The sequence below is a fragment of the Agelaius tricolor genome, unplaced genomic scaffold (assembly GCF_023055355.1).
Source record: "Agelaius tricolor isolate 1412-34295 unplaced genomic scaffold, bAgeTri1.0.p SCAF_4, whole genome shotgun sequence".
Classification (NCBI taxonomy): domain Eukaryota; kingdom Metazoa; phylum Chordata; class Aves; order Passeriformes; family Icteridae; genus Agelaius; species Agelaius tricolor.
In genome coordinates this window covers 13,773,723-13,789,954 of record NW_027269264.1, presented here as the reverse complement: position 1 = coordinate 13,789,954, position 16,232 = coordinate 13,773,723, and the positions used below count along the sequence as shown (strand labels likewise).

The 16,232-nt window shown below is 40.2% G+C and overlaps 1 protein-coding gene across 4 annotated transcripts in view; it reads left to right on the top strand.

Moving 5' to 3' along the window:
- Window positions 1-554: 554 nt before the first annotated feature.
- GAK (cyclin G associated kinase) overlaps window positions 555-16,232 on the top strand; it is a 67,630-nt gene continuing 51,952 nt past the window's right edge. Inside the window, exons 1-7 of one of the 4 annotated variants that reach the window (XM_071424636.1) lie at window positions 555-870; window positions 7,040-7,101; window positions 8,348-8,407; window positions 10,210-10,324; window positions 10,757-10,899; window positions 13,073-13,198; window positions 14,304-14,393. In XM_071424636.1, coding sequence (XP_071280737.1) covers window positions 729-870; window positions 7,040-7,101; window positions 8,348-8,407; window positions 10,210-10,324; window positions 10,757-10,899; window positions 13,073-13,198; window positions 14,304-14,393 — 738 coding nt within the window. In that variant the 5' untranslated portion in view covers window positions 555-728. Of the gene's footprint in view, window positions 871-7,039; window positions 7,102-8,347; window positions 8,408-10,209; window positions 10,325-10,756; window positions 10,900-13,072; window positions 13,199-13,396; window positions 13,433-14,303; window positions 14,394-16,232 lie in introns of those variants that run through there. The other 3 variants (XR_011678852.1, XM_071424635.1, XM_071424637.1) reach the window with 3 other exon arrangements.

The following is a 16,232-nucleotide window of genomic DNA, read 5'->3' as shown; positions in this document are numbered from 1 at the left end:
TGCCCAGCCGTAGCAGAGGAGGGTGAGTGAGCGGCCCTGGTGAGTGCCTGGCATTTGGCACCCACAGTGTCAAACCACGACAGTGTGACACACGGAGAGCGCTCCCCACCACGCCCGCCCGTGCCTCCCGGTGCTGGCAGTGGGGGTGCAGGGAGGGCAGCTCGTCACGGTTGCGGGGAAAAGCGACAGGCGTGGGAAGATCCCGAGGGCAGACGAACAGGGAAAGGATGGCAGCAATGCTCTGCGGGAAAAGCGCAGGTGCTGCCCAAGTGCCAGCGGTGCCGGCGGACAGGAGAACATTTATCTCTCCCCGGCTGCCAACCAAAGTGTTAAACTGTGTAAACACACCGCTGCTTGGGGAATGGCAACCCTTCCGAGAGGGAAAGCGCCGCGCGTCCCCCGCAGCCGGCGGGAGCGGGAGCCCGGGCGAGAGCGAGAGTCGGTGAGGGGACGTTTCAGGAGCGGAGCCGGGCGGGAGCCGGAGCTCCTCCCGCGGGGCGGGGCCGCGGCCGGCCGGGCTGCGGCGGGCGGGCCGCACCGGGAGCGCGTAAGTGACGCAGCGTTCCCGGAAGCTGCCCGGAGCTGAGGGAAGAGCGGCTGAGTAGACGGTAGGGGAGGCAGGCGGGCTCTCGCCGCGGCTGTCGGAGGCTCGGCGGAGCCCACCAGCTTCATCCCACTCTGCTTCCATCCCTTCCCGTCCCAATCAATTGCATTGCTTGTTGGGAGCCATGTCGCTCTTCCAGTCCGCCCTGGACTTCCTGGCGGGCCCCGGCTCCCTGGGAGCCGCCAGCCGTGACCAGAACGATTTCGTGGGGCAGACAGTGGAGATGGGCGACATGAAGCTGCGCATCAAGCGGGTCATCGCCGAGGGTAAGAGCGGGCGGCAGGGCCGGGCCGTGCGGGGCGGACCCCGGCGCTGCCGGACTGGGATGGGCTTCACCGCGGGCCTCTCGCTCCCGTTTTCCCCGTCTCCTTCCTAGACCGGGAGGGTTTCCTCCTTGGCAGGCCGCGCCCGGGTGGTGGCGGGCGGGCGGGCTGCGGTTCCGGCCTCTGGGGAAGGGCTGGCGGTGTCCGTGCCGCCCGCTCCGCGCCGAGCCGAGCCGAGCCGGTGTCCCCAGGCCCGGGGGTCGCAGCAGTGCTTGGTGTTACTGTCCCGCCTCAGGAATAGCCACCGAGAGCCGCTGTGCTGTGTCGCCGTTTCTTCGCTTGCTTCGTGGTTTAAAATGCCTTCACCACATAACAGAACTCAGAGGAGTTTGTAGTCTGTCACGGTCTTTATAACCTACCAAGGACCTCATGAAAATTCTGGTTTGCGTAGGGTTTTTTGTTTGTTGGGTTTTTTTTTTTTTTCTTTCTTTGAATGACAATATATAATATTATGCCAAACATGCAAGGTTGCCTCTGTTGTTTGGGGTTGATTGGAAGACTACGGAACGCAGGAAATGTGTTTGCTTTAAACATGTGTGTCAGGAGGCTGGTCTTGATGTGCACATAGACTTTGGTAGAGTACAGGGAATTAAATATTTGGGCAGTTTCTAGTTTCAGTGAAGTTTTGGGTAGGTTACCTGGCACATGGCTTGTTAATCTGTTTTAGAAAATATATGTTTGATAGATGCAAATTACTTAGATATTAGAAGAAATTTGGATTGTCTTAATGCTTGTGATCAGCGCAAATACTTTATTCCTCCAGCAGAAGAACCATTGAAGGCTACTCTCAGAAGACTAAAATGTGGACATTTCTATACTATTGCAGTTAAATATTCCGTTAACTTTGTAGAGATGGTTGATGTTATTTATGTTGAATACTTCAAAACTCTATTTAGAGCTCCTTTTGGTTGTTGGAGTTTCTTTCTGTAGTTTCTTCTTGTAATTATCTGATACTAAGTAGTTTTCTGTTAAGATCTTGCTGATCAGCATAGAAGAAAAAATTGGTTAAAATTAGCTACTTCAAAACACTTGCAATCTACTTATAAAATTTTTGAGCTGTAAAACAACAACAACTAGGTCTTCACTGCTTTATCTTCTTAAGGGTAATAATTTGTCACTTGAAAGCTCAAGCACTTTCAGCGTATGATCTTAGAGCAAGCCTGGCAGTTTCTTATGTAGTAAGTTACATTTTAAACAGTACTAGATGTCATGTCCTCCTGTTCTGCTTTCAGCCTTGACTTACAGCTTCTTTACGGTCAGAGTTGTGACTGAAATGTAAGCACTGAGTAGGATGTCAATGCTAAAAGAACTGTCTGTGCTGCTGATACTGTAAAATTCTTGCCAGCAGTGACCACAGCAGTTACTGAAGGACAAAGGAAAGTTAGGGCAGGAAGCTATTTTTGAGGCATATATACTATTTGGTTCTTGGTTCTGGAGCAGGTATTTTAATACTTTACTTTGACAGCAGCCTACTGTTTTCCAGAATATGACACAGGCATTGTAAAATGTCAGGAGAAAGATGCCAAGTTAGATGACTTAAAGCAAATGGAGATATGCTTTAACTCTACAGTTCTTTACAATTTCTCTGTAACCATTGCTTTGTGTTCCATGTTTGTCTCAGTGTTATGGTTTTATTTTATGTTGTTTTCTTTCCTTATTTTGCTAACTGAAGTTGGGCTAGCTGCTTGCTTTTTCTGGAAAATATAATTTTCTAGCCAATGTAGCTCATCTAAAAGAGGCCTTGCAGTATATTGAGTATAAAGGTAAAATAGATGTGAAATATAGAAATCCCAGCCTCTCCTGCAATCTTCAGACTTGAATTTGTCTGTAGTATATTGTTTATTTTGCTGCTCAAATTGCATTTATCTTTCAACTCTGGACATGTTGTGATACCTTCTGATACATGGATCCACAACTGTGGCTTACATGTATTCCCTTCCATGGTTACAAATATGGGATCTGTTTTTCTTCTAGATCAGTTCTTTCAGATTCCCTTCTGGAAGTCAAGTGCTGCTTTCTGAATCTGGATTTCAAATCCATAGTGAGCTGTGTGTCACCAGCCAATGCAGACTCTTCTGTGGGCTCGTGCACTCAGCTTTGTAGCTGGTGTGAGCAGTGCCTGTGGTTTAACATTGCACGCTATCATGTAGTACCACAGGTTCAGTTGTTCCCCTAGCCCACAGCTCCTTCCAGCTCTGTAATGTGCACCAGTGCTGGTGCAAATCCATGTTTGGCTGTGCTCTAGGCTGAGACTTGTTGCACAGGTTGCTTGGATGCAATTTCCTGGTTGTTTCACAGAGGTGTTGTGCTGGGGTAGGACTGGGCTGATGGATAATATAGTGTGCTGCTGCAGGAGGCTGACAGCAACCAGTGGGGGATGAGCTGGTGATGATCTCTTTGGCTGATACTACCTCTAAATGCAAAAACAGACCAAGCATGTCACAGACTGGACTGAGCACTTCTAGAATATGGTATCCTGTTTTTTTCCCTGCTTGGACATTTCAGTAGCTCACTGCAGATAAGATTTTAGAGGACTTTGGTGGGGGCCTTTGCATATAATCCCTACTTGCTCTTGTTATGATGGTGGCTTCAGGTGTCATGGCTCTCTTGGATCCTCCTCTTAAGTGCACAGACCACCACACAATTTTACTTCAATAAAATAGTCACAGATTTCCTGCCTAATACTGTTGCTTCTTTTTTATATGAGACCAAACAATTTAGAATAAACCAGACTGTGTGAAAAACGGGGAACAAGCAAGTTCTGTAGCACACGTTTAACAACCATTCTTCACATGTACTGAAATCTTATGCTTCCTTTGAGTAACAAAAATTGACAAAAAAGCACACGAGAAGAGGAACATGATGACAAAAAGAATGCATTATTCAATCTGCTTGATCTAAATCTAAAGCTTTTGAAATAATGAAAAAATAATTCCTTAGTCAGAAAGATAGCAATCGGCTACAGATTTAAATGGGTGCAGACATTAATATTTTTTTTTGAGTTTAAAAATAGATGTCATAACTTGAATCCACATACGTCAGTGACTTGTTACAAGCTGTTTTCTGTCAAGGTGAAACTTCTGCAATTAAAGCAACTTTTTTTTTCTTTACTTCAGGGCTTCTTCAGTATTTTGAGTGTGAACAAACAGTATTACAGTTTGCCAAACTTATAGGAACAATTCTATGGTTTCTGCAGCTACTGAATTCATAGGATAATGATAACCTAATTAAGTCCAGGTTTTTGGGTGGATTTATTTTGTAAACCTCTAGGAGCAGAGGCCTACTGAATGCTTAATGCCAAGTTTCTATGAACATTGTTAGTTTTATTTGCTGACAGATAGGGGAAAAAAAGATGATTCCTAAAGAACAACTAAACCACCTGACCTAGCAGCTGTCCAGCTTCCATTCTCTTTACTGTAAACATAGACAATGTTTTCAACATGGTGCAGAACAGTTCTATTTTGTAAAGCTGTTGTTTCTTGGCTGTAGCAAGTCCTGCTTGCAGGGGAGCTCAAAGTTTGAAGACATTCTACGTCTCTGCTTCTCAAGGGTGTGGGAAAATGTATAGATCTTTAAGTTTGGGCCATCCTTCATTTTTGAGGCAATTTCAGCATGTTACTAGGACTTGCAGTGGACAGAAATACATGACTGGACTTCAAAAAAAAAAAACCAAAACCTTGTGAATCAATGATTGGCAACAATTAACAGAGCATCTTTTCTTTTTTGATACTCTGATAGAAAAGCTTTCAGTTAAAATGCATTGTAACTTACATTCCAGGCTAGAATTATACTGTTTCAACCAAGCTATGGTTGAAACATAAACCACTGAAAGTTGATATGGAAACAAATTTGGTCAGTATTTGGGAGGGGAGTAGGCAAGTCATATCAAATAGTTACAAGCAGGAAGCTACACCCTCACTTTCTCGTGACTAGTTAACAGTGAGTGAATTACAGTAGCAAGGACTGTTATGATGTGCTTGATGTCTCTATTTTGATGCTTCTCTAGCTGTCATTTTACTGAAGCTGCTTAGCTGAAAAAATAATTTGTGAAGATGTGTAAAACAGGGATATGATAAAAAAGAGCAGTTTAAAATCCAACTTGCTGTGTAAATACAGTGAAGTTATTCAGTATTATGTGATCCCTAGGTTTGACTCGAGGGAGAATCCAAATCTCTTGGTTGGAAAAGCAAGTGTCTTCAAATCTCTGTAAGAGAGTGATGAAGTACTGACAGGAGCACTGCCTGAGGCCTGTAGTGGTGCAAGGATAAGTTTAGAGTGCTTGCTAATAAAGCAAATGAGGTAGAGTTAGTTCCTGATTTTCATGAGATGGTGTGGTGCTCTGTAGTGAGCCTTGATGTGTGAGAGCTTGTGTCTATGGAAAAGAAATAAACCCAGTTTTCTTCTGCTGTAATTTCTGAACATGAAAATACTACCTGAGACGACCTTGGAGGGCTTGGGCTGTCTTCTGAGAGTGGGGCTCTGGAATGCGTCTGCAATGCAAAACCTGTCTCACTGGGCAATAACTGGGATGGGTGTGTACATATCTCTACACTAGTGATCAGTATGGGGGAATACTAAGATGATCTTGCTCATACAGAAATCCTCAGAAAACTGTCTTAAAAACACATACAAGCATTTACATGAGCTTAAAAAAATGAGTGAAAACACCACAATAGATTCTTTAGACACCCCTAGAAGTTGTTCTTCGCTTAACTTCCATTTTACCATTTGCCTCAGTTAAATCTGCTGTATGGGTGTTTGTTGAAAGTGCTTTTTAAATTATTTTTTCTGAATGTTTGCAGAATATATTGTTTGGGGGGCTTGGAGTAAACTGTTATGGCAGAGGAGAAGTTTTGCCAGTAAACTTGTCCCTACTGAGGGTATATTAAAGGATAAGTTTAGAGTGCTTGCTAATAAATAAAGCAAATATTAAAACTGCTTTAATACTTTTAATAAAACATTTTCAAGGGAGCAGCATCAAACTGTAAATGAAACTGCTTTTAAGAATGACACAGTAGGACTAGTTTTACTTTTTGTTTAAGAATTGTTTTCAATAACAGCAGATGGCTTAAAAAAAAAAAGTTACAAGTACCTTTACAACATGCTCTAACTCCTTTGGTATCCCAGAAAATCCATGGAATTAAACATGATTTCTGCTATAGTGCTGCAGTAGTAGTAAACCAAACACTACATGTAATGATCTGAGTTGTATGGAGCTGAAATGTGTTCAGGTGAAAGAGTGAAAATGACAGAATGGGAAACTTACTTGAAGCTGATGTTTTGGAGAGGGACATAGTGGTAAAAGGTGAGCTTGTAGGCCACAGCAGTTGGATTCTCTGTGAGGCAGGTGCAATGAAGTAGGAATTAACCAGGCATGATACCATTGGCTTTTCTCTCAAGATCTGGAAAGTTTAATGAACTCCATTGTTTTGCATTTCAGTACTTGATAATAAGGTGCAATCACTGAAGTAGAAATGCGTATTTTAAGCTAGTTATTTACTCTCAAACTTCTGCTATCTCAATGAGGTTTGCACAGTGCTCTTGAGCAAAGGGAAGTGTTTGAGAAAATAGCTTGACAAAAGGAGTTGGAAGGGAAATATTTTATGAAATAACACGTTACAATTTAGTAACAATATTACCATTATTGTTATGTGTGCTTCAGTGCTTGAAAATGCTTTCTGACATGACAGTTATCTTAAAAACAGGAGGTGTGTGTTTAGCAGTTATCTTCCTTAGTTATTGTTTTTTACACAAAGTGTTAGCGGTGTAATACCAAAACATTTTATTGAATTTATCAGGTAATATTTGCTGTACTGCATTTTGGTTTTATGAGAACCTTTAAAAAAAATGGCTTAATAAGAAATCTGCTTAGGCAGACTTAACAAAATACAGGAAAATAACCAAGTCAGTGTGCTCTTTGCATATGTACAAGAAAGGAATAGAATATCTGAACTCTTGCTGAATATCAGCTGTCTTGACCAGATGCTGAAAAATGTGTGCTTGGTACATTTAGAAAGGTATCTAAATTCATGTATTGATTATCTTATACTAACAAGAATGGTGTACCTGAATATTGAAATTAAAACTGATGTATTGCGCCTTCTTCTTGTAGGGGGTTTTGCTTTTGTCTATGAAGCTCAAGATCTTGGAAGTGGCAAAGATTATGCTTTGAAGGTAATATTAATTTACTTCACTATAGGTTTGTAAGGTCTGTCTTTCAGCTTGATGTTTTAGCATGACAGTTAGTCCTTGATGTATGCCACTGAGCAAGTAACTTGGAAAAATGCAGTCTATTAGTGGTGTTTGTAGCCCACTATATAGAATGGTTATTCCAGTTAGAACCCTACACTTCATACTTAGGTGACAAACAGGGGAATTGGTCTTTTAGGTGCTGCTGGTCTTTATTTTTTTATTTGGTGTAGAAAGTCATAATGCAGTCCAAAACATTTTGATGCACAGGTAAAAAGAATATTTCATAGTTACCTGAAGTGGAGTACAGGAATCTTTTTCACTCATCAGAAACAGATTTAGCCTATCTTCTTACTTTAAGAGTAAATTTCCTTAGTATTAAAAATAATGCTCTGCACTTTGACTCATTGTTTAAACATGTGGCCTGGTACTTCTTAGGCACACTTCTCTGCATTCTTGGTTTCTAGAGACTTCTAGTAATCAGGTGTAAGCAGGGTATTTGTAGGAGGGGTGGGAGAGGTAAGTTGGCATTATACCACCAGTAATAACTTTGTCTTTTTCCATTTCATTCCACATCCTACAGTAAGAAAATATGTGACCAAAGCCGTATACTATATGTAGTTCAAAAGGTCCTCTAGAAGTAGCCCCATTAAAAAGTAACAGGTGAAAGGTGAACCATTACTATACTTCCTCTGTTCTGTAAAACTGGTACTTTTGTAGAGAAGGCTTAGGCTGCTTGTAGTCAAATGTTGACTGCAAATCCAGGTAATACGGGAAACAGTAATGCTTAATTTTGCTACTGATTATACAAGTACCATTGAAAAAGCCTGGCTACGTAATCTGGAGGAGTTAGTCTAGAATGAGTTGAAGGTTGTTGCTGAATATTTCAGACAGAAGGTGAATCTTTCCTTGTTAGGCCACAAAGCTGCAGCCAGGAGACTTTAGTGCTTTATATATCAGAACTATCAGAACAGTTACTTTAAAGTGTGTCAAAAGTTACAGCTGCTTAATTATCACTAAACCTGAATAGTCCAGGTAACTGGAAAACTGGGTATTATTTATGACAGAATGTCAAAACGTACAATAAGCCAGTTTTGTTTACTGCCCCATTACAGTTCCTTAGGTTTTTGACTATAGTTTATCCTTCATATTCTGTGAAAAAAAAAATTTATGCATTGTTATTCTGTAAGTTTCAGTAACTATATCTTCTCAATTATTTTGGTTTTTTTAGCGATTGTTGTCTAATGAAGAGGAGAAGAACAAAGCCATCATTCAGGAAGTTTGTTTTATGGTATCCTTTTCTGTAACATATTTAACTGCCTGAGATTTCTGGGTCACAAAAGATTGCTGTACAGATTGTTTTTCTTCATACACTGCCTAGGAGGACTGACATTCTGCAGATCTGGGTTCATGGTTTGTCATGAATCTGGTATCATAAATCACACAGAAAGTTCAGTTCTTCAAAAATTGCAGTAATACAGTGTGTGCAAATAACTTCTGTAGCTAGTGTAGAATTTGCCATGTACTTATAGCAAGAAGTGAAATTGTTACTTGGGCTTTCTTGCAGTCTGTGAATGTCGTCAAGAGACCTTTTAAATTCACATGATATTTAGATTTTAAATAGAATTCCCTCACATGGACTGAATTTATTGCTCTTTGCTTTTACTCTCAATGTTTAATAATTTCTGCTTTGGATACATCTGGCTCTAAGAAGTAGCGTTAGTTTTTAAGGAAGACATTTCAGAGACTACGTGCATCGGAAACAAGCAGATGTTTCTCAGTGTCCTTGCTGTCCTCTTTATTTTCAGTGATGTCAGATAGTAGGGTATAATGTAATCTCTTTAAATCCTTGATTTTAGTTAATTCAATATTTTCTCCCTGGCCTGGCTTGTCTTGGACCCTCAGTTTGTTTCAAGAGTCAGCTACTCAGCTGTGGTATGCTGATGTGTTCCCTTCTGAGTATTCAGCCTCATTTTGAATTAGCAGGCAGACCCACTGAACCAATTTAAGCTACCCAAACATATCTTTTTATGATTGCTGATATGTTTGGCAAAATCTTAGCCTAAACACCACTTATGAGAAGTACACTTCCAGGACAGAGTACCATAGCACCATAAATTTTCTATCTACTCTGGCATTATCTTGCCAAGAGTAAAGAGCTCAATGTTTTTTGGATGTTTTTCACAGCTTAGGGTCACTAACATGGTTTGTAGTGTACAACAGGTGTACAACATGATGAAGGGTTACTTGTTGCTAACTTTCTGAGATAAGACTGTGAAATGCAATTAATTCCTGCAGCTTTGAATAGAGGGTTGTGCAGAGATGCGTAAGATCAGATTAATGTGAATTGTGTGGATCCAACTTACCCTTTTTAATAGCTTTGTTCTACTTAGAAAGTCTTTGCTTTTCTCTCTTTGGACTTGGTGAATGAATCCTGTAAATTGCGTTTGTTTCACAGGCACGAGTCTCAGTGTATGCACAGACAGGCATAATGCAGCATAACTTCCACTGGCAGGAGCTGGGATCACTTATACTGCACTCCCCTTTACATAGCTCAAAAATGATACCTCAACTTTTTGAACTGAGAGTGAAACATGATAAAGGTTTTAGCATGAGAAATTTTTACTAATGGTGGGAGTTCCTTGCCCTTTTAGACCTCTAATTGTTTTGAACTTAATTACTTAAAATTGAAGCATGGCATACTTAACACTTCTTTGGGAAAAATAGGTGAGGATACAATTGCCCTTTCTTGATCACCCATCTAGAGAAGCAGCTGATAATCAGAAGATGTCCCTGCTACTCCTGCTAGGCAGTCGTTGTCAAAAGACAAAAAGAACAAGCCTTGTTACTGAGTCCAGTTTCTTCTAAGCCATAATCATAAGGATTTAAATTTTTTTTATCTTTTTATTACATTACCTTAGATTCCTTTCTCAGATTTCTTACAGCTGAGGCATGTATTTCCCTGTGTTACTTAGGGTATTGAGTGCAGCTACTATGCTTTCTGTGGTTTTAATCTAATATTTCAAATGAACTACTGGGTGCAATAGTATCAATGAACTTGGGAGTCATCTTCCTTGAATGTGTTATCTCCAGAAAAAACTTTCAGGTCATCCCAACATTGTCCAGTTTTGCTCTGCAGCATCTATAGGAAAAGAAGAATCAGACACGGGGCAGGGAGAGTTTCTTCTGCTTACAGAGCTGTGTAAAGGTAAACTTTATTTCTTTTCCCACTAGTGCACACTTCTTCTGGCAGCTGTTTTGTGCAGGTTGCTCGTTAACTTAAAAGCTTGGAATGATTGTAGAAGATAGCATGGTTCAGTGGAGCTAGAGTTCAAACTTATCTTTTCTAGGATAAAGATCATGGTTTTTTTAGACTACAGTTTAATCTTGTCTTAAATATGAGGTAATGATTAAGTTTTTTGTGTTTGAGACTAGTCAGAGAAGGAAAGAGTGTAGGAGTAGTTCCTTAGAGCACTCTTTCTTTTGTCATTGCAGTCAGTGTGGACTTGCCATTTTCAGAAAATCTATTTAATACAACTCAAGATTGTAAGCCTTTCTTGAGAAGGGTCTATTTGTGTCAAGCTTTCAGAATTTGCAGTGTTCTCTGTGTGCTTATGAGAATTTCTCTCACTTCCTGCAGGACAGCTGGTGGAATTCTTAAAGAAAGTAGAATCCAAAGGACCTATCTCTTGTGACACAGTTTTGAAGATCTTTTATCAGACCTGCAGAGCAGTGCAGCATATGCATAAGCAGAAGCCTCCTATTATTCATAGAGACTTAAAGGTATGTTACACTATTTAAATAAAGGCTGAACTTCTGAACAGCAGAGGAGCCTGTTGGGATGGATCAATGTTAAAAATGATTCTTGAGCATAGTGCTTAGATCTATTGCCTTGCTGTAAGCGTTGACTGTGAAGGTCATCACTGAAATACTTACATCTCTTCAAACAACTTCTTCTCCTTGTGCTTGCTGTTTAGAAACTGCTTGTAGTCTTATCTGAAACAAGCTGGCAGAAAAGTCGTGTGTATCATGTTTTGCTGATTGAGTTAGCCTAAGTATTTTGTTTTTGATAAAATATTCAGTTACAACTAGTGAAGTGCAGTTCTGGGGTAAGTAAATGGGTAAAGAATGGGTAAAGCTTTGAAGGAGAAGAATGTTGAATTATTTGTGAAGGATTACATTGCCATTGAGAATGTGTAGTAACATGTAAGTTTTAGAACTGGTAACTTGCATTGTACTTCAGTGCTTGTTTTTAATTTGAATTGTAAAATTTGGTAAGCATAATTCAGGTTAGGTTTTGTTTATTAGGGTTTTTTTTGCTTGTTTGTTTGTTTGTTTTTTTAAATTAATTAGCCTTTACCTGGAATCTGTAGGCTTATGCTGTAGAAAGTGTTCTACCTTTAGGAGCTTTGGAGGTTTGAAAGGTTACCTGGGTTTGAATTTTGTATTTTGAAGACAGGGGTTCACCTTTACCTGTCCAATATGCTTTTGATGAAGAAACCCTCATCATCAGTGAGATTCTGCTGTGCTATGAATATATTTGAGTTTTCCTTAGCATAAAAAAATAAGTTAGAGGAGATTCTTATTCTTGGAATAGTGTCTAAATTTCACACATGTCTATCCAGCCTGATGTGATTTCATTTAATATAAAAATAGGAAAATTTGTTCATGTATACTCAATTACCTTAGGGAAAGGAAAATAAGACCACTTCTAGAAGTAAGTGTGTTAATTATTTTCAACACTCTTGATGAAAGCTTTGATGTTAGCTATTAGTATAGCTCATAAATATAAACCTAGCTTTGGTGACAGCACTTTTCTGGTTTTTTTTGCTTGGCACCATTGAACAGGCTTTTAGGTTGTGTCAAAGACATGTTTACCATTCTTCACTGAAATTTCTATATGCCAGCCCCTAGCTTTTGTAGAAAAGGTGCATCTCTCTTCTGAAAAAAAAATAAAAAACCTATTTACAAATAAATACACAATTTCTTTCATAGCCAGCTGCATAGACATTGAGCTAATGCTGTAATTCAGAACCATTTTGTTTATTCTCAAGGAATGTGTCTTCCTGACAGAGCTAAAACATGGGAAAAGACAGGAATTTGGTTTATGTTGGTCTTATGTTGCAGAGGATGCAAAACAAGATTAAATGATTGTTGTGCTGCAAGAGGCAGAGGCCTTACTACAGCCAAGAGCCAAGTAGGGATCATTTAACTGTGCTACCCTTTTTAGCAGTCTAAGCTAAGGTCAGCAGCATAGAAAACTGTTAAGTCAGAATTTTGAGCCAATTAACTTTGACACCTTTTTGTAATTTTATACAGAGGTACAAATTTTATTTTCAGTCCTGTTGTGATTATGACTCCAAGTACATCTTCCCAATAGTTCTAATTTATGAGGAAGAAAAAGGCAGGGATAATGGATGATGAGCTATCCAGCGAGCACATGTTTCTCAAATAGCTGTTTTCTGTCTCTGCACAGGGTCACAGCTGCTTATTTATGGGTGTCTCCTAGCAGCCTCCTTCTCTACTAGTACCTCCTTGTTTTTGCCTATAGCAGTCCTAACTTTCATCCTACTGCAGCTGAGCTAACAGTGTTCGGTTTTATGCCTGAAAACATTTGGATTCTAAGACACTGCTTCTACAAGTTCTCATCTGAAAAAATGGCATTTTCTTAGGCTCTAATGAAATTACTTGGTTTTTTTCCCCTGAGGTTTATTTTTTGGTCTCTGGAATGTTTCCTGTTCGTGGTGTGCTTGGTGCTTCCTTTCTAAACTTGACTATATTGCTACCATATAAAACTACAGTAATGTCTGAAATCTTTGTTTTCCTGTAAACAATTCTTTTGGCTGAAGTGATTAGTTTTCATATGTATGCACAAGTAAGATGATATGTATAAAAGCATGTGTGTTAGGGCAAAAAAGACGTGTATTTTAATCTGTTTCTCTACATCTTTTTGAAGGTGGAAAATTTGCTTATTAGTAATCAGGGGACAATTAAACTTTGTGACTTCGGTAGTGCTACAACTATAGCTTACTATCCTGACTACAACTGGTCTGCACAGAAGAGAGCAGTGGTTGAAGAAGAGGTGAGACTATTTTAATGTGATTTAATTCTAATATCAATAGTGGAATAATTTAACTGTTACTATTAATCTAGTATTAATTCATGAGACATCTAAGACAACTGAAGATTTTTTCAGTTAGAGTGTTATTTATAAATAAGTTTTGGTTTTGTATTTGTTTTGCTAGAGTTGAAAAGCCCTCTGCAGTTACAGTCATAGCTTGTGTTCTGTAGCTACATGTGGAAACACTTCAGCATGGTCAGTGTCCATTCTACAAGCTGCTGTGAAAATTAAAATGGTTTCTAGGGCTTCTTCTAATTGCACTGGACAAGAAATTGGTTGTGCCACACTGATGTCCATCTTCTGATCTGTTTTTACTCAGTTGAATGATCTGTAAATGAGAGGCAAGTCTGCTCAGCAGAATAGGAATGGGCAGTATTGCAGTGCCTTGGACTACAGTAACCAAATCTAGCATGCAGTGTGCTTTTGCGAAGTGCACTTGTTGTTAGTTTAGAGTTGAGAGTAATGCTAGTAAATCTGGTGTAGTACATCAGAGGGAGAAATGCACTTAAGTTCATGTGTACAACTTCTGATGTCACAAGCCCCTGTTTTGCAATTTGGTATTCTTGGAAAGCATTGCACTGATGAAATGATGATGTCATACCACTGTCTTATATAGTCTGTGTAAAAAGATGGTAGAAAAGGTCTTCCCAGATATTCTTATGACCTGAGTTTCTCTTTGGATGTGTCTGCACTGTCATTAAGTGTGCTGAGAAAGTGAGAAAGATGCACTGGAGTGTGAATTCACTAATTGACTTATTGTTGATTTTTGGCATTAGTGTTCCTGTCCATTTTTGCCTCATGTAGAACAGTCACTTTATGTGCTTTGCTGTTTGGAAGGACTCTTGATGATCGCAATGTTATTTGAGTCCTACTCTTCTTGTGACCTTATGTCAAAGCTGTTGTGACTATTGCGGGATTCAATTGATGGCTTTTTCCATGACAAGTGTTTCTGAAATTATTTTAAAAATGAGTGTACTATCCATTCTACATGGAGAGATGTTTCCTTGGTTGAATGCTGTTAAAGCTCATTGTTCAAGATTGTTTCAATAAATTCTGTCTTCTCCAGATCACAAGGAATACAACACCAATGTACAGGACACCAGAAATGATAGACTTGTATTCAAATTTCCCAATTGGTGAAAAGCAGGACATTTGGGTAAGGAGTCTTTTTTCTTGCTTCATCATAGTTGCTCATGTCATAGTGAAACTGATTTTGCAGGCTTTGTGTTAGTTTATTGATTAGATGTCTTAGATCAAAATAAACTTTAGCATGGATTCTGTATCTAAATGTTAAATGAATGAGATGTACAGTGCAAGGATTTTTCCCAGATCAAACTTGACTTCTGTTTGAGAGACAATGCTGAACTCTCTAAGATTTGGTAGAACTGTTGCCTAGTTGGAGCTTGCCACCATAAATCCGGAATACTTAGAGTCCTTAGATTCAAATTGCCTTTTGTGCCCTGCCATGCATATAATCCTGGGACAGCCTACGGCTGAGTTCAAAATGGTTATGTTCCAGGTATGGAATGTAGCTAAAATACTGACACATATCAAGAATGAGAACAATGCAGATCTCATTCATGCTTTGTGCAGAATGGATGATAAGCTGTTCACATTCACTAAAAAATCTGTTATGAGAATTAAAGGTAAATATTAAATCCTCAGCTGTACCTTTTCCAGCTGCATAATATTGCAGTACTGAGGTACTCCCCAGTAGTGCAGCGCTTAACAACTCAGTTTGCAGAGGCAGATGTCAAGCTGTTCAGTTCTTACCTGTATCAGCAATGTATCAAAAGACAAATTGAGAAAATGTAATGCTGGTGCTTTAAAAAAAAATTTATGGAATCTTGGAGCTTCATTCAGTTTATTAAATTAGTTGCAAGATATTGTGGAAACTCTTGTTCAGTTTCTACAGCTGTTGGTGATGTCCTTGTGGCATGTGAAGAAACACAAATAAAACACATTTTTTGACTGTTTGGTCTCTTCACGTGCATTAAATACTGTCAGCCCGAGCCAGGATTACAGAATCACAGAATCATTAGGCTGGAAGAGACCTTCAAGACCATCAAAACTAACCCATGCCCTAACACCTCAACTAAACCTTGGCACCGAGTGCCACATCCAGTCTTTTTTTAAACACATCCAGGGATCGTGACTCTACCACCTCCCTAGGCAGACAATTTCTGCACTTTGTCACTCTTTCCATAAAAAACTTTTTCCTGATATCCAACCTATATTTCCCTTGGTCCTTGAGACTGTGTCCTCTGATTCTGTCAGGTGCTGCCTGGAGAGAGACCAACCCCCACCTGGCTACAGCCACCTTTCAGGGAGTTGTAGAGAAGTTGTAATGTCATCTCTGAATCTCCTTTTCTCCAGATGAAATAACCCCAGCTCCCTCAGCCATTCCTTGTAGGCCTTGTGTTCCAAGCCCCTCACCAGCCTCGTTGCCTCCTCTGGACATGCTCAAATGTCTCAAGGTCCTTCCCAAACTGAGGGCCCAGAGCTGGACACAGCACTCAAGGTGTGGCCTCACCAGTGCCGAGTACAGGGGAAGAATCACCTCCCTGCTCCTGCTGGCCACACTATTCCTGACACAGGCCAGGATGCCCTTGGCCTTCTTGCCCACAGGGCACACTGCTGGCTCATGTTCAGCCGGCTGTGGACCAGCACCCCCGGGTCCCTTTCTGTCTGGGCACTGTCCAGCCACACCATCCCCAGCCTATAACGCTGCAGGGGGTTATTGTGGCCAAAATGCAGGACTTGGCACTTGGACTTATTAAACTCCATCTTATTGGACTCTGCCCATCCATCCAGCTGTTCCAGGTCTCTCTGCAGAGCCCTACTTTCCAACAAATCCACACACACTCCCAGCTTAGCGTCATCTGCAAATTTGCTAATGAAAGACTCAACACCCTCATCCATTTCATCAGTAAAAATATTGAACAGAACTGGCCCCAGCACAGACCCCTGAGGGACACCCCTGGTGACTGGCCCC